The sequence below is a fragment of the Poecilia mexicana genome, unplaced genomic scaffold, assembly GCF_051168715.1.
Source record: "Poecilia mexicana isolate PSO_F unplaced genomic scaffold, ASM5116871v1 scaffold_9, whole genome shotgun sequence".
In the NCBI taxonomy this organism is placed as follows: domain Eukaryota; kingdom Metazoa; phylum Chordata; class Actinopteri; order Cyprinodontiformes; family Poeciliidae; genus Poecilia; species Poecilia mexicana.
In genome coordinates, this window is record NW_028263378.1 from 12,388,200 (window position 1) to 12,416,074 (window position 27,875).

Genomic DNA, 27,875 nt, shown 5'->3' on the forward strand with positions numbered 1-27,875 from the left:
GTTATTGCTTTTTGCAAATCAACAGTAGAATACATAAAAGCTCCAATAAAAATCAGTATTTTCATTCAGGCTGAAGAAAACTGCAAGTTTGCATGTATTAACAAGTGACTAAAATCAACTGTTTTCCATCCGTGGACAAAGTTTTTAACCAGAGTTCAAAAAGTTTGGATTGGAAGCAAAGATAAGTGACAATCTAGCTCAAAAAGGATGTCAAAGTCCCATAAACAGTCTTGTAAAACCAAATTAGGTGCCACAGCCTGATATCTACAGGGTAACCGTTACTTGGCTTTCCATCATTGGCAAACTTATACAGATGGCTTTAAATATAAGATACAATTAGGGCATTGTTTGTTTGGACATAAACCGTTCCCAGCAATCGGGTGTTAGAAAAAATCTTTTTCCTTTGATGACAAAAACAATAAACAAAAAAACTGGAATCTGCAAAATCTGCAGATGAAAGAAAAAGAAGTAACAAGGAAGTGGTTTAGGGTTCTGGGGAATAAAAGGTGTTTTATTTCTTCCTGTGTACGACTTAACACGGGTGTGGCCGCGGCGTACATGTGCATGAAGCGATCTACCACCCAGTAGTACGAACACAAGCTTTTTAACATCTTGTGCAGTCTTTTGAGACATCCGTTCCTTTCTCCTGTTTACTGATGGCTATCTGAACTTTCCCATTTCTGCTAAACACAACACAGAGCGCAGATTTTCTTTTGGGGTGTCAGTTTACCTCAGCACAATAGCTGAAAGGGGTCAAACACAGCTGTGTGTCACGACATGCTCGTGAAATAATTAACGCACAAATGAGCCGCCTGACTTCGCTTTTGTGTTACGGGAATGATGCAAGCAGGAGATGGAAGAGTTTGTATATGACGTGTAAAAATAAAATGTAATGTATTGTAATGTTATTTATATAGCACATTTTCAACAAGGCAATACAAAGTGCTTTGCAGGAATTACAAGGAAATACAAACAAAATAAACCAATGGAAAGAGCCAAAAAAAAAAAAAAAAAAGTAAATAGAGTTTCAAACGGAGGAACGTAAGGACAATCCATTCAAACCTTCCCAAGATCATTAACTGCTTGTTATTTTCGCTCAGAAGGTGTCACTTTTTGGGGACCTTTGTGGCACAACTGACAACTCGGATAACAGAGTAAAAAACTGCAGGAGAATCTGACCATTTACAGCACACAATATTGAACGGTGATGTTAAAAAAAAAAAAATCAATCCCCAAGAGCCACTGTCTTCAGCTTCAACTTTGCAACAGCAAAACAGTCCTAAGTTAGTGAATACAAGGTTATTTTGCACCTCACTAAGTTGATGTATAAAAGGCACAATCATTTACACCATGATTGTGCCTCTTATGCACAATCATGGATACAAAAACAAACTTTAAAATATGTACAATCTGAATTTCAGAGTTTAACCAAGCTGAGTATTTGGGCAACATTGCCGGTTGACACTTCTAAAATAAAATAATATTCTAAAAGGCTTTATTGTGTCATTTCCTCCATAGAAACTTGTCATTTGTTTTCCAGAGATTTTTGCTGTCCTTTTGTCCAGAAAAACCTCGAGCTGCAAAGGTGGTGTTAATGCAAACTTTCTGCACCACCTCTGGGTCTGTCAGCTTGTTGATTCTCTCTTCATTGCCCTCGCTGAGGATGTCCCAGATGTCTTTGCGAGCGCTTCTTGACGTCTGCACCAGCGCGGTGTTTTGTGTTCCTGAGCTTGAATCGGTACCTAAAGTTAGTTTAGGTGAAGAAGATGTGTCGGGCGTTGGGTTTGGCAGCAAAGAAGATACAGGAGGTGTTTTTGGGGCGCTTTTCTGTTGCACATTCTTGCCTTTAGGTTTCAGCAAATCATCAAGAATGGACGTATCTCCTATAAGATCTTTGAGGTGGGTGTTACTGCACAAGGCAGAAGGAGGCTCAGAACCTTCTCGCGATGTTTCACCCGTCCTCCGTGAGGATTCCTGGATTCCTTGCTCCCCGTCTTGAGCTGTGGGTTTGGATAACGTGGCGGAGCTGCAACGCCTGAGGTCAGACGAAGAAGGGCAGTCTCTGTCTGTGTGGTTCGGGAAAGCAGCAACAGCAGACTCCCTGGATCCCTGACCAAGGCCTCTGGCCCGATCTACGGCAAGACCACTACCAGCTCGGCAGGCTCCAGCAGTAGAAACACTGCTCTTCTGTGTCCTTGAATGTCTGCTGGCACCGGAGACCATCTCTTCCTGCTCCTCTGACACAAACCTCTGAACGTCCTGGAGAGGATCTGGAAGATTCTTCTCAGATATCCGTGCCTTTTTTGGTGGTTCAAGACCATTATTTTTTAGGACGCCAGATTCACTCTGTGGTGAAGAAACATTGCTTTGTGGAGATGTGGGGTTAGTTCTTCTGGTCTGACTGTATTTCCTTATTTTTCGGACTCTAGAAGATTTAATTTGTTGGGTTTTGTCTGACATTTTAGTAGACGATGAGAAGGCAGCAGTTGTAGGAGAGGAAGGCTGCGCTGTCGTGTCAGGGAAGTTTTCTCTGACAGCTTCGGCCACATCAGAGTGGTTCAGCGAAGCGTAGTACCGACAGAGCCAGTCGAGTCTATGAGATGAACTTCCTTTCAGAATCTCAGTGGCAAACTGATGGACTGAAGCAAATTTGAAATGTTGGGCCATTTCCTCCAGCTGCTGCCTATGTAAAAAATGACAGAGAGACAAAAATAAGTGACATTTTTAAAGTTAAAGTATGTAGAGCAAGATTTAACTTAACTTTATTATGAGAAATGTTTTTCGGTGCTTAAAGGCAACCAGAACAGACAATACCTGTCCAAACAAACATACAAAAAATAAATCTGGTCACTTCATTAAAAAAAAAAAAAAAAAGTGGAATGGTAGGTTATTTTCCGTATCATAAAGTAGTAGTAGTAGTAGTTTCAAATACATTTTTAACAGTAGGTTGCAAAATGTGATTGTTTTATTTTTCCTTAAAATTGACAATTTTACCCATTTTAATATTTTCAGAGATGACCTTAATGATAATTTGGCTCATTTTCTTACAATGAGATTATGATTATGCATACCACATCTTTAACATTTTCGGAGTAATTCTTCCCAGACTATCACTGACCTATTCTGCAGGTCTGTAAGGTCTAACCTAAGATGAGGAGGACTGCAAAGATCAGGGGTTATGTCCAGAAAACAATGTGGTTGGACTAGAGTTGCTTTCATGGAGCCGTTTAAAAATGCTAATCTAACCAGACTCAGTGACACCAACACGTTAAAGTGACTTGTTTTTTTTATTTTAACCATTTGTGGAGTTTCATTGAAAACACAAAAAGTAAAAGATAGTAAAAACCTATCGCGCATATGGATTCAAATCATTAAACAAATTGACGCGATATCAATATCACCCAGTGTGTAATTTCACTCACTGGTGAACCTCTGGGCAGAGATGTAGCCTTCCCCCGCTGGGAGTGAGGCTGGAGCCATAAAGGTGTCTGTGTGTCCGTATATATGGGCGACTGAGGGGAGGTGATGAAGCAGAATGGGGTTATGTCTGTGTGTGTGTGCGTGTGTGTGTGAGAACACCACATGTGTGGGTGTGCGTACATAAATGCTTGCTAGAATGTGCGGGTTTGGAAGACCTAAGGCGATCATTTTTTTGGTCAGTCTCAGGAGGACTGCGGTTGCAAAGGGGGAAACTCCTTCAGTGTTGTGCCTGATCATAGCTGGGTAATCTTTGGCATGATGCTGGGAAATAGGTAGAGGGGAAACCTCAGAGGTGGTCTTTTTCTGCATACACACATAAGCAGTTATTAAGGTCCAGGTGGGGGCTTCTCAACACTGTTTCTGTGGTGGGTTTTTGGCCTTTTTCCCCCGACACTGCCAGGAATCCCTCTCCTCTTTTATTTCTTTCCCATTATTCTACTTCTTCCTAAATTTTGGTTCTCATTCTTACTTCCGACCTCCTTTAAAATTATGTTCTTTGGCACCTGTGTGACAACTTTAATTTTAATTATTTGTTACATGTTTTGTGTTGCAGTTTCCTTGTTTTGTATTTAGTGTTTGTATTGATTCTATTGATAGAATTGGTGTAGTTCAGTCATTTTAACCTCGTTTGTATGACCTTAGTTTGTTTTTTTACCAAGATAAAAAAAAATCTCATTGTCCAGGAAAAACAGATGAAACATCGCATTTTAGCTAATTCTGGCGCATTTACAAAAATGTTAGTGTGCATTAGCCCCTAACAAATAAAATACGTCAAAGCCATCCTTGCTAGCTTATATTTCTTTTTATAAATCTGTTTATTCCTTACGCTCTTCTTGCTTGCCTTCAATTCGTCAGTATAACTACTTTTAAATACCTGCAGACTGCTTTGGGAGTATCTCCAATAATGACTGTAGTGCATCCAGTGTGTTGGATCTTCTTGTCGGAGAAGATCACCGGATGATCCACTTTGGGCCTCTGCAGATGGATGGCACTGGACTTAGGCTGGCTGCCTGGTAAACTCGCTGGGAGGCTCTGGGACAGAAGTTCAAATTGCAATAATAAAATTTTTAAAGACCAAAACGGCTTAGAATGGTGAGGGAAAACCTAGTCTCACAATCATTTTAAAGCTTTCAGTACAGGAAGATCTACTTGCATCAATGTAGCAAATATTTTTACATTTTTTTCATTGTCATAGAGTTGTATGACGTGAAAAAATTCGGGCTCACGCAATATTATTCCTAACTCTGAATTTAAACAGCCACTGGGCTTGGTGTTTGTTGCTACACACCTCCTGGGTTCCCAGCAGGTTGTTGGCCGGAAGCTGTGAGTACATCTTGCGTTCAAACACGTCCCGCACAGCCGCTCTGCTGATCAGCTCCTCTGCTCTGCTGCCACCCACCACCCGCTGGTTAGAGTGCATATAAGCCACCTCCTGCACACGTCCTTTACACAAGTAGTGGACATGGTTAGTATTAGAGTTATGATAATTACTTAAAATGAAAGAACCATCACGCTCACCCAGCACGTTGTCGATGGTTTGCTCCTTTTCCTCAGATGCTGGAGTTGTTGAACCTCTCAGACGTGTAAACGAAGCAACTTCTGACCTTCCCGCTCGTCTCCCAGGAGCTGAACGTTCATCTTCTGAAGACGTAAAAACTTCTATCGCTTCTGTAAACTTGGATCTTGCCTTGTCCCTTGCTCCGGCACTTTGCCGTCTTCTGCTGCGGCCCGGCTTCCTCCTGCCTCCATCATCTTCTTTGTTTTGCAAATTTGAAGTACCCCTTTGGGAACATATTTGTGCCTCTAGGTCAACATCCTCAGATTCATCTGAGCATCCTTCAAACTGATGCACTTTTGTAACTGTGGTTTTAAGCCTACTAGCCTTGTTGTTTTCCGGTGAGGAATTTCCATCACTCTCCTCATCCACTGCAATTTGTTTATCTAGCCGTCTTTTCAGGCCCCATCTCTGTCTTTCAGCATGATCCCCCTCTTTTAACAATAAAATGTTGTTTCCATCATCTCTGTCTTTTCTGTCTGAGCCGATGGATTTGTTCTGGGGTTTTGTTTCAGATTTGGGGAGGCGGGCAACACCATTTCCTTCACAGGACGTTGTGCGGATGCCTGTGCAGGTATCGTCTATCTTTTGATCTCCTGCCTCCTCCTCAAACGGACTACCTTCAGCAGAGGAGCTACAGTCTCCTTCCCTCAGCTGCTGTCTATCCTTGATGGTTTCAAGGAGTCTGGAGAAGCCATGTTGGAGAAGACTCATGTGAACAGGTCCGCCAGCAGCTTTGCCACTCCTGTTGCCGTGGCCTGCACTCGAATTTGTAGTCTTTGGCTTTGGCCCTTGCAACTCTTCATCAGTTTCGCTCCCACTGCTGAAATCTAGCACACCTTTTGGGATTCTTGAAACATGCATGTTCTCCTCAGGTGCCTCATCCTTCGACAGCGTGTCGTCTCCATGTTCCTGAAACGGAACAGTAGAGATTTTGTGTTGAAAAGTGCGTACAGGAAAAGCAGCGTAATATTTAGCAACAAAATGCAGCCGAAGTGTAAAATCTCTTCCGTTTTGCGTCATCCTGAAACTAACCAGCCCTTGTGAATGTCAAGTGGTGAATTTAAAACAGATGTTTTCCCAACAACAAATCAAAGTAAACATCAAAGTGACACGAGTCCTGCACGGTGATGTAATAGGAAGAAAACAAAATAAGAGGCAAGTGAAGACATGCTTCAGTGTGGTCTGCTTTTGCCATGAGGTCAAACAAGTGATTAAATCCAGCTGCTCCAAATACAATTAGAAAGATGTGAAACATAAAGAAACCTCAAACTTCAGTGACAATCCCCTGAATTAACATTACATTACTTGATGTAATGTTCTGATTTTCTTAAAAGCTGAATATTTGTATTCGTGCACATTCAAAACTACCCTGATTCAAATTTCCTTCATGCTTGGTACTATTTAGGCTGATTTTTTTTAAGTACGAGTACAACAGCTCAGCATAAATTTATGGCATATATTTAGGGTGGTCAGAAAGGGATGGACTGCAGTCAAACGGTAAGATGGATGCTTGGATGAGCGTGTGGAAAGACAGATGAACAAATGGATAAATGGAAGAATTCATGGATGTGACATTTAAACAACACAATGGGGAATAAAATCTGGAAAATACAAACAATTATCCACATTTTCATTTATTTTTCAGTACTTATCTAGACATATGCCTGCTTTGATCTAATTCCAAACTCTTCCAGAATGTGTAAGAGCCTTAGTGTAAGATGCAGTTAAATATTTATGTTTCTTTTACAATCATGAAAGAAACTGTTGTTTGGTTTGACTGTCAGACAAATGTCCCTGTTTGAAGAATTTCAAGCAGGAATAGGACAGGGAATGGGCCACTTGGGAAAAGAGGAAAGATGAGAAAGGTGAGCTGCACGGAGAAGGATGGGGTCACTCACTTCAATTCTGCTCGTCTTGTTCTCCTTCTCGCCTTCTTTGTGTGTTTTCGTTGTTATGACCCCGGCCTCCACTTGTCCCTCTCGCTGGCAGGATGATGCGTGCATTCATTAGCACATTTCACCAGACACAATCAAACTTAACAGTGAATCTTGCAAACCTTCAAATCTTACTTTGCTTGCAAACAGTGTTTGTGGCAATGTCTAAAGCTTCTCCTCATATATTTTTCTTTGCTTCAATCGGGCCAAAAGTTTTTCTAGATTTATTCAAAAGGTTCCACTTTTTGTCCTTAGGGCTCATCTTCAAAGTCAGATTATTACAAATGATTATGACCCAAGAGATGAACTATTAGTGTGGCCACAAAGGTCTTAATAAATGCTTGAAGAAAATCTCTAGAAAGACCTTTGGAAACCTCAAAGAAATGTTTGTTACAGAAATGTACAGAAATCTAAGTTTGTTTGGCTCCTTTAAACCAAAGTATGATCAAAATGAAAACAAAAGCAAATTTCAAATGAAAACACACAGTGACACATTAAAGCAGTAAAAGAAACATTGATGGTCTAACCTCTAAAATCCTGCGGGTGAGACATGTTCCTTCTGTCTGCAGCCTGAACAGATTTTTGATCCCAAACAGTTCCCCTTTATAGACACTTTTTCCCTGCACTGCTTCAAAGTACCGCCGGGCGCTCTCTTTACCGACTACTGAGCACTGCAACTGCTGTTAGGGAGAAAATAAAACAAAAATAACTACACATAATCCAGTGAAACTAATGTCAATTTTACATCTTTTTTCATACTTAAATGAGCTGAATTTACAAAATATTTTAAATCTGATCAAGAAACTTGTTTGACAAAAAGGATAAATGTGAGTCAGTATGTTAAAAGGTAATGTCCTTCAAAAATTTGCTTTACACTGAATGATAGTAATCCAAGCTGTGAACAAAACCCAATACATTTTCTTTAAATTAGACAATACTCTTAAAATACTGATCAGAGCTTGATGAATTCCTCTCAGCTACTTACTGTGTGTGCTCTTTTAATGCATCTAGTTTTAATGCATAATTTCTAACATAACTAAAAGGTTTCAGCAAACAATATAATTGAAATGAATACCAGAATTGTTTTGTACCTGTTTGTATAATTGTCTGAGGTAGATAACCTCCTCTACAGTCCCAAGTGAGATCAGCCTGAGAACAGTGACGTCCCTGCACTGGCCGATACGAAACGCCCTGCAGAGACAAACACACAAACAACCATCACAATAATAGCATTAAAATGCACAACGCTTCTGAATAAAATGATTTGTGTACAAAAAACATAGTCTGATGGGCCAGGAAAGCAAAAGTTATAACAGAATATATTAAGTAAGTTTTATCTTGAACAAAAGCTACCTGTCGATAGCCTGAAGATCATTGGCTGGGTTCCAGGTGGGGTCAAACAGCACAACGACGTTAGCACCTACAAAGTTAAGACCAAGACCCCCGGCCCTAAAAGAAGAAACATTTATTTAAAGGGGAGCTATATTGTAAAACATACTGGCAACAGAAACTGATATAAAGCCACCAACAACCTTAAGCTGAAGGAAGAGTAAACACTGGTTCATACCGCTCAAGCAGGGAGTAAACAGCCAGACCACAGATTCAACAACACTACTGTTGTTTGTGAGCATAAAGTTAATCAGTTATGAAAACACTTTTGTCAACAAACACTGAATATGTGAGTAAAAAAAAAACAAAAAAAAAACAACAAAAAAACTTGAGGATTCCTAATGTGAAGCATTCAGGGAAAAATGGCGGGGCTGGCGCATCAAAGCAACAATGCTGACCAGAAAAAAGAACAGAAATTACATCCAAACTGAATGCTGACAGAAATCCGAGGTTTTAAATTACAGTTTATGTGAAAGGTGGTTGTTCACGTTATTCCCAAAACTAAGCTCACCATAGAAGTATTTTTAAATCCCTCTGTCAATTACAGAGTTCTCCTGACTGATAACAGTTCTCCTGACTTCCTCACTGTATCAATCATGATATAAATCTTTTTGACTTAATGAACTCAAACCGAAGCCAGACTGTCCTACTGCTAATTTTCTTTCGATTCTGATTCCAGAGGTTGCTGTTCAAAACAAAATGCCATCACTCTGCTGTAATTTATGGCTCACTTCTTTTGTTAAATGCTTTTTACATATTTTAGTTGGAGAGAAACTTTAACAATATTTAAAGCTTAACAGGATGTTTCAAAATTGGATTAGTTGTATAATTTTCCCACTAACATGGTAGAAACCAGGCACAGATTGACGTGAGATGAGCTGTTGAATTCTTTCACAATCTGGACTCTTTCTCTGGACTTGGTGGTTCCGTCCAATCGACTAAAATCCAGTCCCTCTGCCATGCAGTAACTCTCCAGGATATTTAAGAGCTGAAAGGATATGCAGGCATTAATATAAGAAAATCAAGAGAACAAAAATAACTTCACATGACGTGAATGCAACTCATTAAAAAGTAAGAGTTTACACAGGATAAAAACAAGACACTACACAAACAAATCCTATGTAAAGCAATATTTAAAGGACAGCATTAGGAACTCTGACTGTATATTTTTATATATGCTATAGAGTATGAAATGCTGTAACCTTTATGACCTCTTTTTCCCAATAAAGCAAAAGGCAGGTCATAAAAATATGACCCCGCAGAGGCCACAAATATTATTGGATGGTATAAGGTGACAGCAACCACTGGATTGTGCAGAGTCTAGTTATCAATGACGATCTAATTGCTGTCAAGATCCCAAAGGTATGCCTAGAAATGCAGGTCATGAGAAAACTATTATTCCAGCTTTTTTTAAAAAATGCAGGCTAGTTGCAATCTCACAGCAGAGGCAATGCAAGAGAATAGAACAAAAAAATAAAATAAAATAAATCGGTAAAATATGAATACGGTTGCAAAACACTGTACATCTTATGTACTAGTAACAAAAGTCTTAGACTTAACTGCGTAAGACCAGATAAATCAACAAATGCACTCAAAAACAATTCTCACCTTGGTTGACAGAGAAAAGATAAGCACTTTGTCTCTCTTCTGCAGATAGTACTTCAGAAGCTTCTGCAAAACCTAAAAGAAAACATTCACTTGCTAATCAACAGCACTGAAGATTGCATGGAAATGTTTTCACTCGAATGCGGTACCTTCATTTTCCCACTATACATCGGGTCTGAAAGAGCTTCAAAGGCTTCATTCTTGCATCTCTGCACAAAGTCTGGGAACTTCTGGAAAACCTTAGAACAGACGGAACTCACATACCTTTCCTATAAGATACAAATAAATAAATTGAATCAACGGTATTATAAAAAATAAAAAATAACGAGTGAGTTTAACCTGATGCAGACTAACAAGATTTTTACCTGTTTCTTGCTGGTGCTTGAAGTAGACTGAAGGAGGGCTGCATGGTTGGCAACCTTCCTCAATATGGCCAAGTAGGTAAAGTACAGATGCTTTACATAAACACCCTGAGAGTTTTTCTGGGAATGAAAATGATCTTTAATTGCTTGGAGAAAACTTAATATAACCAACATAATGTACGAATGAGATTTAAACAAAATCAAATTTGCCAGGTTCTTCCCTAAATTAAAGTACTGATCATCTGATTTAATTAATGGTAGACTGCCACTGTGGCAGTTTGTAATGTGAACTTCAACAAAAAGATGCATCGGACCTCAGTAAGAACTGCAAGATAGTATGCAGTCCACAAAAAAAAAAAGTATTAAGTGAAAAAGAGGATTACTCTAAATAGAGATTAGTCAAAATTTTCAAGATGCTTTGAATAGTTTTGTCTATACTTTAAACTTTAACTAAACAGATCATAAACAGTAACACCATGGAAGAGGGATGAAAAAAAAAGAACTAACCTGATAGCAGCAGCCCCTTCGGGTGCGTCCACTTTGGCAGTCACATTTCTCTGAAGACCTCAGCAGTAACGTCACATCCTCAGTGTCCAGCACTGCCTGATAAACAGTCTGCTGAAAGTCTGTCAGGGAGCAGTACACTACCTGGGACAAAACATACCACAGAGATTCAGTAAGGTATCAGTGTCTTAAAAACTGAGAAGAGATCGAACAGGTATTTGATGCTCTTCAGGGTCTCCACACTTACCCTGTCGTCCTTCTTTGGCAGCTGCTCTTTGATGAGCGCTTTCGTTCTCCTGAGGAAAAAAGGAGCAATCTTCCTCACCAGGGCTCGAACAGTCTTCCTCCCAGTAGCCAGGGCGCGTTTGGTCGCACTGTGCCTCTGTCCCTTTTCGATGGGATCTGAGAAATTGTTCTTGAAATGCCCCAAGTTGCCAAGGCAACCTGGATTGGCCCTGAATAGAATAAACATTTATGAATTCATAAAATTAATATAAAATAATATAGAATATTATATTATTTCATAATAAAATAAAATCATGTCAACCCACCAATCCATGACACACCACAGCTCTTCCAGGTTGTTCTGCAAGATGGTCCCAGTCAGACCGATTCTGTTCTGATGGAAGAGAAACGCAGGAATTGAAAACTTAGTTGAAAACGCACAACCACAGCGGCTGTCGTGTTTATTTGCCTGAAAACATTTAGCATAATGGTGCTTTTACTTAATATTTCTAAAACCATCACCAATTATTAACAATACATAGAAAATATCCATTATGATATTAAATACTCATTTTTTTTCTCACCTTACATCTCAGCTCCTTCATAGATTGAGTGATCTGGGACTCTGGGTTTTTTATCTTGTGAGCCTCATCAACTACCACTGCTGACCAGTTGATTCTTTGGTGGAGGACATAGATATTTTATTTCTTAAGCATCACATTTATTTGTTATTTGTGTCTTCATGCAAATTTGTTTGTACTGAATAATGCAACAATTAAATATGAAGGAAAAGTGGATTCTAAATATGAACTGGATTTGTTTGTAACATGCCTTAAAATTATGTCTGTTGTAATCAGACGATTGTAGGAGATTGTAGCAGTAAACTTAATCATATAACCAGGTGGAAGGGTTTTAAAACCTGTCTAGCTTGGTTTAACTAACCATTCAATAAGCAAGACTTAATTCTGAGCTTTTCAAGTAGTGTTGTTCGGGTTTTGTTTGGGCTTTCTGAATAGTTTTATAATTATGTTTTAAGTTTGGCTGATTTCACAAATTCTCAGTCCATCGACCTTCCATATCTGTCATCTCTTATCAATGGCTACATGTGGCATGTTTGAGTTTGCTGCACATTATCCAACCAGAAAAGGTGTATTAGCACTGTATTTTCATTACTTATTAAACTGATCCAGGCAGAGGCGGAGAGTCTCATAGGTGGTGAGAGCGATCTCGACGCGGCCATTCTTGATGCGCGCGAGCTCCTCCTCCTTCCTCAGCCCGTGGACCACCACACACTGGAAGTAACCCCATGTGTCCAGTTCATCCTTCCAGTTATAAAGCACTGACAGTGGAGCCACAATCAGAAAAACCTGGTCGGGATCACACAACACTTTAATCAGCTTGATGACAAACTCATACTATAATCTGAGGCACATAATTGAATGCAGAAGGTATTTGAGAAGCTGTACACTATAGTTGTATATTTTAATACCCACCTTGCTAGGATTACTTTGATTGGAGGGTATCTGAGTTTGGAGAAACTGAGGCCTGTTGTTCTCTACGTCCTCCCATGTCCCAGTTTTGTGCAACACAGCAGCAAGAAAACCTATAATCTGTGATAAAAGAAAAAAAAAAGTGGAGGGATTAAAAGCAACAAAGCCACAGTGTGATATGTAAATGATAAAACCTACATTTAGACAATTCTTAAGATAAGTCTGCTGCCTATGTCTTGTACCTGCACAGTTTTTCCAAGGCCCATGTCATCTCCTAGGATACAACCAGTGGAGCTCATGTAGTTGTTGTAAATGAACCTGATCCCATCCCTTTGGTAATCCCTTAAATATCTGTTGATGGTATAAGGTACTCTGTCTTCATCCCTCAGATGTAAAGGAGTGCAGAGGATTGTGTCGGCGTTGCTGCCAGGGAACACGGGTTTCTCTTGTATAGATTGCTTTAAGCCAGATCTCATAAGTTTTGTGACAGATATGGCTTCCTGCTTCTGCTCTTCCTCTCCAGGCTCTCTCCTGAATATCAGCCATGCTGTATCATTAGTCTGTGTACTGGAGGTCAGTCTCTGTATGGTGGCTTCTCTCAGGATGCCATCAGGGGAACTCGGAGCAAGACAACAGTCACCTTCCCGCCATTCTGCATCACAGAATAAATTAATCAAATAGACAGGCGTATTAATCAATTAGCATATTACCAAAGTTAATCCATTTGAGCAAAATTCAAAAACTGAAAGACACATAGTTATTACACATTGTCACAATTCAAATAAATGTTAATTATGACAAAAATGGAATGGACATTTTTCCAAAGGTAATGCCAACTAACAACCTTGCAAGAAATGTACATTTACAAACATCCCGATATCTTAACTGTATATTTCTTCCAGTTTTCAGTTATCAAGTTTGACAAGTACATCGTCTTAAAAGCAAGAGCTGCAAAAAAATTATGACTGCGTCCAGGTTCGGAAAATTTAAAATAACAAAAACTGTATAGCAAAAAAATGTCCTGTAAACCTTTCACAGCAGCAGACGCTGAAGCCATCCGATTGCATCCAAGCTCCTCTGTTGTTTTCTGCCTCTAAGAAGGGGCTAGCTTTGTTAGCTTAGCAAACATCACATTAAAGCGCTCCTCTTAATCTGAAACAGACAGCCATGTCACACAGATTTAATCGTATATCAGTCTGTCGCTATTACTTCTCTCTCCTTATTTACATGCGTACAATAAATAAAAAAGCCAACAGACTAGGCAGGAGCAAACAGAACTCCACTGCAGCTTTCAGTGTTTATCTATTTTTACAAACGTCGGCGCACTTTCGTCACTTATCTAACAGCCTGGAAAAATATGACAAGTAAAAATGTGGTTAGATGTAAATCACACGAATATATTCATAATTCAAATGTATTGTTTTCCAGTCACAATTAATGTATTTTTTAAAAAATATTGTTGCGTACGTATAGTGAAAGTGCTCCGAATAATCGTCCTCCTTGCTCAGCAAATTACGGAGCCCTCCAGGGGACATGGGGAATGGTGAGTCTCTTCCAGTAGAAAAAAAAAACCTCAATATTTTGAAACATTCTCTGCAGGATGCAGGATTTCAAGTGAATATTCTTATTATGTAATAAAAATATATAATTTTGTTCCAGTTTGCCTGCATTTACAAAAGCAACACAATATTAAATGTAAGGTTAAAAAAAGAAACATTTGTTAACTAGCAAGTTGTTTTAATCCCTGTTTTTAGAAATAAAATGCTCAACAGATTAAAAATAAAAAATATGTCATGAGAGGAATCTTCCAACAAAAGAGGCATTACTATGGCTATAAAAACACCACTATGACATTCATTCTTAAGTCAAATGTGATGGATCTTGCGTTTATCTTGTTTTCATGCTGAATAGATTTGCAAACACACAACAAGGCTGCAGTTTTCTATCCTCAATTTCACTTCACCTAAGCCCTGTCGATGGTGCTGCAGATGAGGAACGTCTAGGTCCACTTCTTGTCATGGTATACTGCCATACAAAAATAGTGGGTTATTTTGTGCTTTCTCAACACTGGAAAATTTATAGGGCAGCAGCTGCAGATGTTCTCATACAGAAATCCCAAACATTGATGTCAAACATGATGGTCTGGATCTTTCACACACTAGTTCTCTGACTCATCTGGGTTTCTTCTGGTCATTTTTGCTATAATACAGTCCCAGTGAACCACAGAAAGTTGCGACAAATCTCTGGCTGTTCTTACAAAGTTCTTTTAAACATATATTTCCACAAACAATTTTTTATGTTGTTGACTGATTGTTCTAAGTGGGCTGCAACTACTTTGGTTTTCTGTCATGAAGGGAAGGGTTGACTATTAAACTCATCACTTCACAAAAACAGACCTTGGATGTCTGCTTTAAGCATTTACATAATTAGTATTACCATCCAAACTGTCAATTTAAAAACATATTGCAAAGTTAAAAGATTACATGGGCTCTACCTTTCAAATTCAGATAAAAAAACACAACATGCACAACTACAACATACATGCACAGTCTTGTTTCAGAGTGCTGTTCTGCTTCAGCTTTATTTTTTTTCTCATGCTCCCTCTGATACTTGGTTTAATTCATGTTGGAATTATGATAGTGAGCCTGTAATACTGCAGCAAAGAATCTGCATGCCACAATAGTTCCACCTCTATGCCTTACAGCATGTAAGATATTTTAAATTCTGGACTGATGCATTTGGTTCATGTCAAACATATCCCCTGTTTGATTGCCGGATACTGTTAAGACCTTCCTTCTGGGTCTGATTGGCTGTTTTTGGTCGGGAGCGATGCATTTCTTCAGATGGCTCAGCTAGAATGTGGAGCAGATCAGTCTTTTTATAGATAATCTGTCTCATAACAAACTGTCATCACAGGATGAATTTACATACTGCAGCTTTAAGGTTCTTTAACATAACATTTACAAAACCTGTATGCTTAATGTGACATTGAAAATAAATCCCTCCATAATACCTCTCAACTCCAAATCTTATATGAGTGAAAAGTTGGTTAGTAAACTAAGCTATTCACTACAATAAACTGTGATTAAAATGGCTGAAGACTCGGTTCATTATTATAATTTGCAGGTAAGAAAGTACTTGGAAACAAAAGCCAAAGCAATTTCTCTTACTGCAGGTTTCAGCTGCTCTTGCTCTCATGCACAGTCTCTCTAATGTTCCTATGACTGGAGTTTTTAAACGTCAACTCTGCTTGTAAGTAAAAGTCTCAGATGACCTGAATTTGATGGCTTGTTCCTTTTGTCCTGCAGTGAAATGGAAAACTCTACAGGACTGTGTTGTGATCAAACTGCCTCTCATTACACTGCAGTCGCATAGAGGGGTCTTTTGTTTGTCCGCTTTGGTCAAATTAAGCACATCAACCAGAAAGTATAACTGACAGTGGCATCTGTGCATGTTTGTGCACAAGTATACAATGTGTGCAGTGCAATCCTTGCTTGATGTTTTTTTTTTTTTTTTTTCTAGTTTCTGTCTTGCCATCAGAGGCTCCACAGGCCCTTTTATAACAGCTGATTATTTGGCTGTCAACAAGAATGTTAAACCACGGGTCAGAACAGAAAAAAGAAGACCCTCTGATGACTGCGGATTTACTCTACTCTGGCATTAACCACAGTTCTCCTGCCAGGCCTGGAGGACACGCACAAAGTGTTTTATCTTGCAATAAAATATCTGGCTACTAGACAAAGAATCCCCCCCTTCTGCTCTTCCGAACCACCTCTAACCCAACATGAACGCTGACTGGGACTCAAAGAACTGCATGACTGCTTGTCTCAACAATGAGGCCACACAGAAAGCACCAGCTCAGCAGAACTGGATGTCCAATTCTCAGGCATTTAAGCATGCAATTACACACCCCTCCACTCACCAATTCATTGCTGGGATCAGTGAGTACAACGTGGTATTTGTAGTAGCTCGATCTGACAGTGGGAGATACTGAGGCAAGAACCTTGCTACTATGACTGTCAGTGTGTTTGCTATTAAATTTGGTGCCTTATACTTTTTCACATTTTGACACTCCACAAATCTCAATATTCAGCATTTGTCTGCTATGTTATTTAATAGGTCATGACAAAGTAGTGCACATTTCTGAGAAGGAAGAAAAGTTCTTCATTTTTTTCAAATAAATAAAAAGTGTTGCCTACATCTGTGGCACATTTTAACACTTGGATGTGTTTGGATGTAAGCCATTGCAGCTCTTGCTGTATGTTTGGGGCTGTTTACCTGCAGTGCAGGTGAACGTCTGCTCTAATCTGAAGTCTTTTAGATTGACAAGTTGATAACAGGGTTTCTTCCTGGATAGTCTTACATTTAGATCTGTCCATATCTACCTCACCTCTGACTAGTTTCTGTCTTCATGCTTTAGAAAAACAACCCCTCAGCTTGATGCCATTAATGCCACTACCGTCAACAAACTGTCCCAAGCTTTAATCCTGACCTTCCTGATGTCTTCCTCGGTCTTTATTATGTAGTTTCTTCATTGTAGTAATGGATGAAAGCACCTAATTAAATGATACTTCTGAACGTAGTTCTTATACTTCCGTATAACAATGACATGCAATCAAACTTGGAGCTCTTTGGCTTTGCTTGCATCAAACAATAACAAAAAAATAAATCACAAAAGATGCACACGATTACATCATCATTATGCTGTACTTTGAAGAAGAATTTCCCTCTTTAAACCTCAGACTTTTATCTAGGTATTGTCCTGACTGTTAAAGTGACAGTGAACACCAAGGTGAGATCAAAACAGTTCTCTGATGCCTTCTGGAGGAAGAACGTAGCACCTTGTGAATCTGATAAGAGATTTAATCGGATTTCAAGAGAATTTGAAATCAGCCATTCCACCACATGGCATCTAGTCAATAAGTCGAGCTAATTCAAAACAACTTGATACTTTGATGTGTAAAACAATGCATATTTTATTTATCATCTGTACTTACAAAACTTTCTCATCTGTACTTACATAGCTTTCTATTCCACAAATTTCTAAAAGTTTAGACACTGATATGTGGCTATCCCTTTGTAAATAATTGCATATTTTATAGCGTCTTAATTTTTTCGCATGACGTTATGTGATACACCCTTATGTGAATGTGTTTGGATGTTTGTCTTAGTGTTTTATAGGATGTTATTCAATGGACAGCAGTCCTGTTGGGAGCCAGGCCATGCGTCCATGCATGTAGCATGAACTCATTCACCGCTTTGGGTCCAGAGGGGCTCTCAGGAGCAGGCTTTTGGACCATTTAGTACACATTGCTCTCTGCTTTGTGGCCATACTGCACTTCTTTTCATACATAGGTTAGTGCTGGAAAAGTATACAGTGGGTTGCCAAGAAAGGCCCCAAAAGTACCCCAAGGGATTCACAAAGCTGTATTTATTGGCACATTTGTATCCCAATTTATGTTACTTTCTTCATACTGTTTGATATTGTCAGTCTAAATCTGTCAGTGCAGCTACAGCATTTGGCTTGAACCTCCCAAGCAAATGATTGTGAAATTGCACCAAACATCCATTTCACAGCACGTAGCAAAGCCTTTTTGTTCACTTTCTCAAGAAAATAAAATGCAGTTACTATAAAAGTCATCTTGAATTTCTTGTAAATAGTCATTTTGAACAGATTTTTTTTTCCTTATAAGTTTTTTTTAAAATCTATAGGATGCTATGGCTCTGTATATTAATGTATTTTTTTCAATAAAACTAATATAGCTCAAACAAACTGGTCTACTTGTGACATGCTTCTGAAAATTTTTAAATTTTTAAATGAAATAATTATATATATATATATATATTTGCTGTAAAAGTCATGCTTTGCGTGCTTTTTCGTGTGCTTTGGAGTTTCTGTGCTGATGACATTTTTGCGAAGCGATAAAAGCTGGGTAGCTCTTGAATTGCTACATAATAAAGCTGTATTTCCCTCAGCCCACTGGCTGCAATGTTGACACCCCAAGATGAGACCTAAATCAAGGTGCATCCCAGTTTTCCATGTCTGGCATATAACCATTCATTTTAGCTTTTAAACTGGTTCTATTGATCCTGTGTCCAGACAGAGGGATAATCAGTAGTCTAGCATCATGACCTGTTTGTTCTGAAGATCCTGCAGCTTCCACTTCTCTTCCTAACATGGCGCCTCCTCACCCTGACTCTCACACTGATAGGAGGAACCACAGAGCACTGATAAGTTATAGCACATCTTCTGAAGTTGGGATATTTATCCTCCAACAGGTTCCAGAGGAATCACCTCAAACCAGATGTTGGACTGGATTTTATTTCACTGTCATCTGTGAATGTTAGAGCCTCATTTTCAACAGTGGAGCTATAAAGGTTGAAAAAGGTTATTATTTTGGAGAATGTATCATCAACATCAATATTTCCACTAAATAAGAGGCAAAAAAAAAAAGTTTGATAAAGGGAAAGCCTCTTAGACTCTGAGCCCGACAGCACCAAACTATTTTTTATATTAGACAATTAATTTAATTTCACATAATTATCACAGTAGAAGCCATTTGTTTGTTAAATACTTAATGAAACATATTTACCGTGTTTGATGTTTGTTGTAAATACTCACAGACTAACGAGATAATTAGTCCAAGTTTGTCGTTTGTTGAACGTTCAGAAACTACAGCGGCTGTGAAGCGCCAAGGCAAAGGTAAACAAAGGTAAAACAACCTGAACAGGTGATCAACTCTAAACCACTCGCACATTTTTACTCTCCGTCTCTCTGTCTGTCGTTTAAGCACACCCGTTGCCATGGCAACTTCCTGAGCTCCTCAAACCGACCAGAGATTACGTTAAAAACATTCAGTCCGTTACAATATCAGGTTTGCAGGCTTGATATTTATTTTGCGATCATTAATAAGCCTCCCTGAACACAGCGGTGGTTGATTAGTTAATTTTAAACTCCTGCTCTGCTAGTTATTTTGGTAATGGAACCGAAACGCACAGAATTGTGGAACACCTTGTTGAAACAATAAATACTGGGATTATTATTGTTGTTGAGTCATTAAGTTGAAAACGTTTTGTTGATTTTTTGTTGTTGTTCTTTAATAAAGTTACGAACGTTTTGATAAGGAGCCAGAGGAGGACGTGCTGGTCTCAGCCTCCTGGCGGCGTTCAGTTTGTCTCCTAATGCCGAGATCGACTCAAAACCTTCCGCAATCGACATATTGCAGCCCTGCTCTAGCAAAGCACGAACAGTTCAGAAACAATATGAAATGGGAAAAAAGCTATTTATTAACTGATCGTGTTTTACATTGTTCTTGAAAAACTAATCAGTCACGGCTGATTAGTGGGTGAACTCACGGCTGCACAGTGAACCCAATGATTTTTTTTTTTACAGCAGACAGCCGCTCCTCTTTCTTGCAGGTACTGCGTACCCCCGCTAAATCTTTTAGGGGTAAGCAGTACCCTGCCGTACCCCCTTACTTTCACCCCTGCCCCTGAGTGTAAATACCCAAAAGTACACAAATGTAGAAAACCTAAAGCTTATTTCATGAGAGCAACAAAAAAGTCTTATCTATTGACACAGTGTAATTGGTTGGAAGATGCAGTTCATTTATTCAGCCCATTTTTGCACAGAAGGTGAAATGTACAGGTTTGAATGAGTAAAACTGAACAGAATGCTTTTCCTAAAACTGAGAGTTCAAAGTGCAAAATGTAAAGATCTCTCACCAGCCCTGACCTGAAAATCAAGCATGACTGCTTTGTATGTTAATCCAATTGCAAGTTGAAGAAAAAAAATCACTTCCATGCAATGACTCTTTTATTTTTTTTAATCTCATCAGATCTTTCTCAAAACAGTCTTTGCAAGTACAGGGCGGTTTGGAGGAACCGGACTCTGACCAGAGACTCTTCACAGTCAGTCAATGAACTTTTTGAACGGATGCCATCAGGCAAACATCGACACCAAACAACAAACAGAATGTTTCACAGTTTCTCACACTGTTATAGATCTTGGGGAAACACTGTTTGGTTTTTCTCTGTTGCTGCTTCAGATGCTATGAAATGACAACAAATGAGAGGGGAACTGCAAACCAAGATTTTGACAAGCCAAAGATGTTGGATAACAGAATAAAGATACAGATGTACAGTACATAGCATCAAAAGGTAAATGTACTCATGATGCATTATAAGAGGGATTTATCTGACTTTAAAATCTATCTAATCATCCACAAATTGTCTGTTTTCTTATTTGACATTTTTATCCTTTTAGTGCCTGTTTTTTTTCCCTCTCTCATCCCTCCCTTTCCCTCATTTGGTCTGTGTGTGGTCTGGAGACACTGTAAATCCTCAACTTCCACTTTGTGCCACCCAACGCGACACCAAGGCGTCTTTATCCACAGTATCAACTGGCATGTCAGACGAACCCAGTCAAGGCCATTCATGCCTTTTTTTCATCCTTTAAGAAGCCTTAATTAACTCTTTCCACTCACATTAAAAGACGGCATCTTATCTTTCTGAAATGCTTTAATAGGCAGTGACCAGAAACTTGATGTTAGTGTTATATTGTACTGGCAATCCTGAATTACTTATTATCATTCTGATTCTTGACCAAAGCTTTACTCAGTGATGTTCTTTTTTTATATATATTCAGTTTTGGTTCTCTCTCTCTCTCTCTCTCTCTCTCTCTCTCTTTGACTATAAACGTGTCACTTTACCACTGATTTAAAAGTCCTTCAAAGTTATACATAACAGATTATCTATTCAGTACACAGGCACTTTTAGTTATTCATAAAGCTGTGATTTTCTTTTAGGCAGCTTGGTCTAAATTTGAAATGTGTTTATTTATCTCACACTGAGTGAGCACTGAGCAAGAGTTTATATAGAGAACAGCAAAGGTGATCACAATAAGCTACTAAGCAGGTAAAGGAGGAGCTGTGAGTCGAGGCGTGGCATGATCTATGGCAGGAAACAGGAAAAAGGAAAATTATGACACATTCTTTGGTTTCTATATAGATGTTATAAATTTCATGAGTGATGGAGGGAGACTGGGATAGAACTGCATTTATATGGGTACTACCTCTTGTCTGCCAAGTTGAAGAAAGGGCTGAACAATCTTTGTTACAGCTCTCATGATCTATAGATATGGATAGAAGAATCAAACGCTTCCATTGTACACAGTATTCATTTTCCAGGATTTTTCCATATTGGACTGGGAATCATCTAAGCTGAGGATAGTGTTATCTACAGTGTTCTTCCTCTACATACACACTAAATGCTTATTTATTCATTTTACATATCCTTGTGTCTGCAAGACCTTAGTGATCTAACACAAAATATACAAGAGAAAACATAAAAAACATCAGTAATATTTGGTAGCCTGTTCATTTTGTTCCTTCAGTAATTATATGAAGATTTGAGACATTTTTCACATTGCTTGCAGAAGTGACCATGCCTTCGTCCAGACCTTGACCTTGTCGAGGAATCTCATCTGCTTTGGCTTTTCACTCAGAAACAATCAAACAGATCTAACAAACAGATACTATTTCGACTTACTTTCTTCTTTGCGTAGAAACACATTTTGTTTACATATCCAGTTTTTCTCCCAAACTGGCCAGTTTTCTCACAAATACTCGTACTGGTGGCAGTAAGGGATTAATCATTTAGCTATCGGGCCCTGAGAACAGAGGAGGCGTTGAAAAATAAAGCACTGAGTCCCAGTTTCTTTGTCTGCTCGTTGGGTGGTCTCAAACACACAAATATCATACTAAGGAGCTCTCCTTTTTGCAGTTCACATCCGTATTTTTAAACAGTGGCAGAATGTGTTTCCATAGTGGAGACGGAGACAAGCAATGGAGGCCAAACAATTTGAGCTCTATTTCAGGCAAACTGGGTTGTGAGAAAATATAATGAAAAACACCAGATACTGACTTAGTGACCATTTAAAACAACCAGAGTGAGGCAGTAGGTGGGAAGGTAGAAATAAAATAGGCAAAGTAACTGAGCAGGGAGGGAGTTCCTTATGCCGCTCGGTGTGTGGTCTAAAGACCTCCAGGCTTGATATGTCCGTGTTGATTCTGCTCTGCCTGGGTTCAGTAAAGAAGGAGCAAAAGTACAAGAAAAGAAGAAAAAGACAGAAGTCTCCACAACAATGAGAATGTTTGCCCAAGCTTGGCGTAAGCAACGAGGAATGAACTGCTCTTTTATGTGGAAGAAGCAAACAAACTGTCATGTTTGGCCCCGTGGAGATTACTGTGATATTTGCAAATATATCAGCTGCCCTGTCAAACACCGTTCTTTTCCCTGGGCAACTATCCAGAAAGAATGGAGACATTTCTCACTGACACATTGTGAGGCCAGACTTTCAGAACACATTTGTGTATGTTAACGTTAAGCTAGGAAGGGACAAAGGTTTGATCTTCATCATGCTGACTGCAACATCCACTGTGGCAATCAAGAAAAAGCGAAGTGCTGGCAGTAGACAAAATATGCATTTGGTGTATCATCACTGTGCAACCTTCATTCCATTTCTGAACTGAAAATATACTTTTTTTTTTGTTCCCATGTATTGATGGGCTATGTAAGCAGTGCTGTATTTGTTAAAATCCAATGCGTCAATAAACTAAACAAAAACATTTAATTTAATGCTAAGTGTTACAACAGAAATGATTTCATTTTTAATATTTCATTATATTTTCAGTGATGAAATGACAGTCACTTGGTGCCAGCTGTCATCAACCTATTTTTTCTTACTTAATTATTTTTACTTACTTGTCTTAGGACAAAGGATGAAATTTAGCTATTGTAGTAATTTCTGCATAGTTACACTGACATGAATTACGGTAATGTTGATTCATGTGCTTACAAAATAAAATAAATGTAATTATTATTTTAATCATGGATAATGATATATATTCAGATATTTATAGTAATATTAAATGATCATATAGCTCAAATAACCTGTATAAGTATCCTCCCCTTGAACCTAATAACTTGCGTTGCAACTACTGCCTTAAAACTCTACACTTGAGCTGAACAACTCATGCCTTCAGTGCTTCTGATGTTGTTCTGGATGAGACCTTGGTGTACTCCTACAGTACTTTTGGTAGGTTGGACTCTACAGGGAAGACTCACCACTTTCTTTATTTGTGGATAATGGCTCTCTCCGTGATTCATTGAAATTCTAAAGCCTGGAAAGGGTTTTGCGGCATAGGTTTCTAGAAACAATTAAGGGAAATCTGAAACATAAATAATTTAACACTATTTAATACATCATTTAAGTTTATCATTTCCTCATTTAGGTGCTTTTGTTGACTGAACCCAAAAGCACGAGAAAATAAATAGATGCAAAAACATTTTCTGTTTCGAGCTTTAATTCTTCACTGACAATTTAAAGCAGTAAAAAAAAAAAACAAACACTCAAAGAACACGGTGTTATTTACTGTTTTCATTAATATTTTCCGTCTCTACATTTGTGATGCAGTAATTTACAATTGTCCCGTTGCTCAGTCAAAGGCCATAATAATAGCATTGGTTTTACTCAGCTGGCAGTTAAGCTTGTGTTAAGTTATTGGAACAACCATTAAATTACACATTTTCTTCTTCACAATTTTCCCTTTTTAAAAAAAACAAAACATTTTAACTTTTAAATTTTATTAAAACTAAGACAGAAAGGAAAACAGTCTGTAACCTTAAATTGCTTTCAAAATATCAAATCGCAAGAGTCCAGTATGCAGATGTACCCATCTGTATGTGTCTAAATGGGTGATATCGTTGCGTTTTCCCCCACCCTCATTTGGCAGGACATGGTTACTATTTCCATTGAGAACAAAGGAATTTTTATGTTTACTGTTAAATACAGACATGATTTGTTTTGCCTCGATGAAGCAAGACCTAAACCTATATAAAGAAGAAGAAACTCTCTTGAGACCTTTTTGAGGCATCCTACTTGCAGCATAATAATTGTTATGCACAACTCTCTAGAGCTGCAACTGTGTCCTGTATTTAAGTTGTGACTTCACTATGTCTCCTAAGCTCAAGCCAGAAAACCCATCATATAGTCATATTTTTACTGTGAGATGTTTCCAATTTTTCACTTGAGAGCTTTGCTGACATTTTCCTTGTTACCCTGTGTGGAACCAAAAAAGAACTAGCCTTACAGGTCATTTGTTTGCAAGATGTTGCATGCTCGGTTAGGTATTAACACAGCAAAACATGCATCCTCTTCCTTTTTCATTTAAACTTTTAAACTGAAAATTGGTAATCTACCTTAAGTAACATAGGTAAAAAAGCATGGGAAAATAAAATAACTAAAACCTTACATTAAAATTCAGGACACAGAATGGCCAGTTTTGGCCCACAGACATGCTGCTTAATGACATATTTTCAATGGAATGTGTATTTACTAGCTTTATTTTGACAGGTGATCAGGCTTCCTGAATGTACAAACTGATTTAAACACATAATCCATGTTTCCCTTCATGTGACATGCAACAAAACAACAGCGGGGAAACCAGCAAGCCTTGTAGGTCCCTCAATCAGAGTCAAGGGCCATTTCGACCAGACCCAGATGTGGCTCCTGTGATGCTGATTGTGTTTGTATTGTTTACTAATGCAGCTTGGAGCGGATTCTTCACTTTCAGGCTTATTTTTTCCCTTCTCCTTCCATCAGATCTAAAGACTCTCATTTTGACTTGAACTGAAACCAAAAGAAGATTTTGGCTCAGGATTGTAGTCTTTGCTGGGTTTGCATGATTTCTGCCATCAATGCTGATGTTTATGTGAGTTTGTTTGTTTAGCAAAAGTCTCAGAGAGGTAGTTGACTGGCTCTCCTGTCATATTCTTCCAGAACAACAGGGAAATAACTCAATGATTGCTTGCAAAATATGTCTGGACTTCCACTGAATAAAACCCCTTTCAATCTCCTTCATATGTCCTGATTCAAGGACAATGATGTCGCTGCTGCCCTTTTTTGAGACACTCTGGTGGCATTTTATTCTTTTAATTGTTGTTACAAAAACATTCCTAACACTTAAACTTTTTCACACTTATCAAGTTACAAATACTTAGCTGTGTTTTGTTGGGAATTTTTGTGATATATTAAAGAAGAAAAGATAAAATAAAATCAGAAATGTGTAATGCATATTTGCAGTCGGTGTCCCTGTTTTCTTACACCTCAGAAAAGTAAGTTCAACTGATAACCTTCACAAGCCTCCTGAAAAGATCCCATCATTGCACAATTTAATTTCAGTATTGACCAGTTGCAACTACGTCATTTCGTCACTCGAGGCACCGTGACAGACATAGGAAGTAAGCAATGGGAGTATTGAACAGAGCAACTGAAATTATTTTTCCAAGGCGTATTTGCCAATATATTCATGGCTTCTACTTGTTTGAGTGAAGCTAATTTGACTATGAACGTAACGTACCTGGTTGTGGCTCATAGACGGCGGTTTTTGTTTTTTACAAAAGTTGGAAATGGTTAGCTTGAAAACCGACCCAAACCTCCTCCCTCCTGATGTGTTGATCAAATTACTGACTTTGCCTGATTTCATACCAAATGATCCATATCACTATGTCACAAACCGTTTCTCTTTAAACCAGAGTAGGTTGAGAAGAGATTCTAACCAGATTTTTCATACATGTTAGGATACATTGTGGTGGGGCATTTTCTCCATGGTTACTAATCATTACACACACACGTTCTTCATAATGTGATATTTGATTGCATCTTTCTAATCATGCTTACTTTTAAAGCATATGGAGTTAATCTTGCCTTGTACAAAGTGTTAGCGGAAAATGTGCGAATACACCAAAGGATCCTTCTGACTGATTGTTGCTCTCCATTGCCGCCATATATTTCCTCATTAAAAGTTATACAATAAAATGATCAGTTTGTTTTGCGTCCTTTTCTGTTTGTGCAGCTGACCGTGGAGCACCCTATGATCATTTTTAAAGTGAAATCAACTAAATAAAAGCAATGTCAGGCTATCAGATGTCTGTTAATTGACAGGCTTTACAGGAGTGCGTAGGTTATTTTGACGCTTATCATGACAGAGTAGACAGAGTTCTGAAGAGTGTGACTTCATGTGCAAAGGATCAGTAAATACAACTGTTCCCTGAGGGCCTCAGTGTATTTTAGAGAACACTGGTGAACATTGGGTTAGGTTTTAACACAATGTCCAAAGCTTATAACATCTTACGAAGCACTGTTCAGTTCATCACTGGAAAAACTGCAGACAGTACAAAGTTAATGTGAAGATGCACAGAGATAAATATGTATCATAGCTGAAACTGGAGTAAAGGTTTTCCTTACAACAAAACAATAACCCTATACTGCCAGAACTACAGTAGAACACTTTAGCTCAAAACACATTTAGGTATCAGACTAGCCCAGTATAAGTCCAAAATTAAATCGAGCTGAAAATCTGAAATAATGTGTTATGATAATGTTATGCTCTCTATTCAACTAACTGAGTTAAGCAACTTTTCAAAGAGGAATGGGTACAAATTTAGGGCTTCATTGTGCAAATCTTGTAGTGACAAGAACTGCAGCCTTCTAGTAACCTGGAGTACCGAGTGTTAATGTAACATTGAAAATAATGTAAGATTTTAGTTCCATTTATTGTCTGCAACTTTGCATTGGTCCACATCACATGAACCTGCAATAAAATAAATTAAAGTCTGCGATTGTAAAGTGACAGACTGAAGCAGTTCAATGGGTACGAATAACTTTGCATGGTACTTTGCGTCTTTCAAAACTGCCATGCCGTTCCTCGGTGTTTTTCTCTCATTATGGTTGGTCACTAGAGCAGGAAACAATTTCAAACTGAGAAAATGAATCCACATTAGCATATATAACAACAATCCTCCTCACCTAATGTCAAGGGCCAGTGGAGTCATGTCGGAGGCAATGTGTGTGTGGCAAAAATGCGGCCTCTCTGTTGTCAGTCCTGTGATTCATGCATGTGTGAGTAAGTGATTAGGTTGTATGTCAGACACGGGGACTTGTCTGTCTGTGTGAGTAATCACTATTTTTGAAGTGTGCTTCCCCTGAGGCAGGTGTAGACACAAGCAGGCTTTTGATCGTCAGTCCTTGTCATGTGTGGCTTATTGTGCCTGTCTGCGTCTCAGACAGGCAACTCAGTATAAAGAAGATAAAACATGCTGGATTATGTTTAAAAGACAACATAGCCAGTTTTAAGCCAATTTTAAAGATGGTTTTAATTAAAGATCATATAAAACACTGAACAAATTACATTATTTGATTACTTTATCTTTGTGTGGAATATATTTGTTTCCATGTCAACAGGCAGAATGAGGGGTAGATTGAAAG

At 38.5% G+C, this 27,875-nt stretch overlaps 1 protein-coding gene across 1 annotated transcript; it reads right to left on the reverse strand.

Annotated features, from left to right (window-relative positions):
- Nucleotides 1-490: 490 nt before the first annotated feature.
- ercc6l2 (excision repair cross-complementation group 6-like 2) lies at nucleotides 491-13,860 on the reverse strand. Its single transcript, XM_014987173.2, has 20 exons — nucleotides 13,577-13,860; nucleotides 12,790-13,199; nucleotides 12,551-12,667; nucleotides 12,231-12,424; nucleotides 11,642-11,735; nucleotides 11,384-11,451; nucleotides 11,080-11,287; nucleotides 10,836-10,976; nucleotides 10,332-10,448; nucleotides 10,116-10,235; nucleotides 9,970-10,041; nucleotides 9,204-9,349; nucleotides 8,326-8,421; nucleotides 8,064-8,163; nucleotides 7,500-7,652; nucleotides 6,937-7,020; nucleotides 4,999-5,947; nucleotides 4,769-4,923; nucleotides 4,355-4,512; nucleotides 491-2,683 (listed from the first exon to the last, which is right to left on the reverse strand). Exons 1-20 carry the CDS (start codon nucleotides 13,602-13,604, stop codon nucleotides 1,504-1,506), a joined length of 4,590 nt encoding a protein of 1,529 aa, XP_014842659.2. The 5' UTR covers nucleotides 13,605-13,860; the 3' UTR covers nucleotides 491-1,503.
- Between the last annotated feature and the right edge of the window lie 14,015 nt (nucleotides 13,861-27,875).

What these genes read in the sequence shown, in the direction of transcription:
- ercc6l2 (XM_014987173.2), bottom strand. Translation starts at nt 13,604, where the DNA reads ATGGCTTCAGCGTCTGCTGCTGTGAAAG. An exon ending in ATCAAAGTAATCCTAGCAAG is followed by an intron (nt 12,425 to 12,550) that starts GTGGGTATTAAA and finishes GATCCCGACCAG; the next exon opens with GTTTTTCTGATTGTGGCTCC. An exon ending in TCTTTTCTCTGTCAACCAAG is followed by an intron (nt 9,350 to 9,969) that starts GTGAGAATTGTT and finishes ATATCCTTTCAG; the next exon opens with CTCTTAAATATCCTGGAGAG.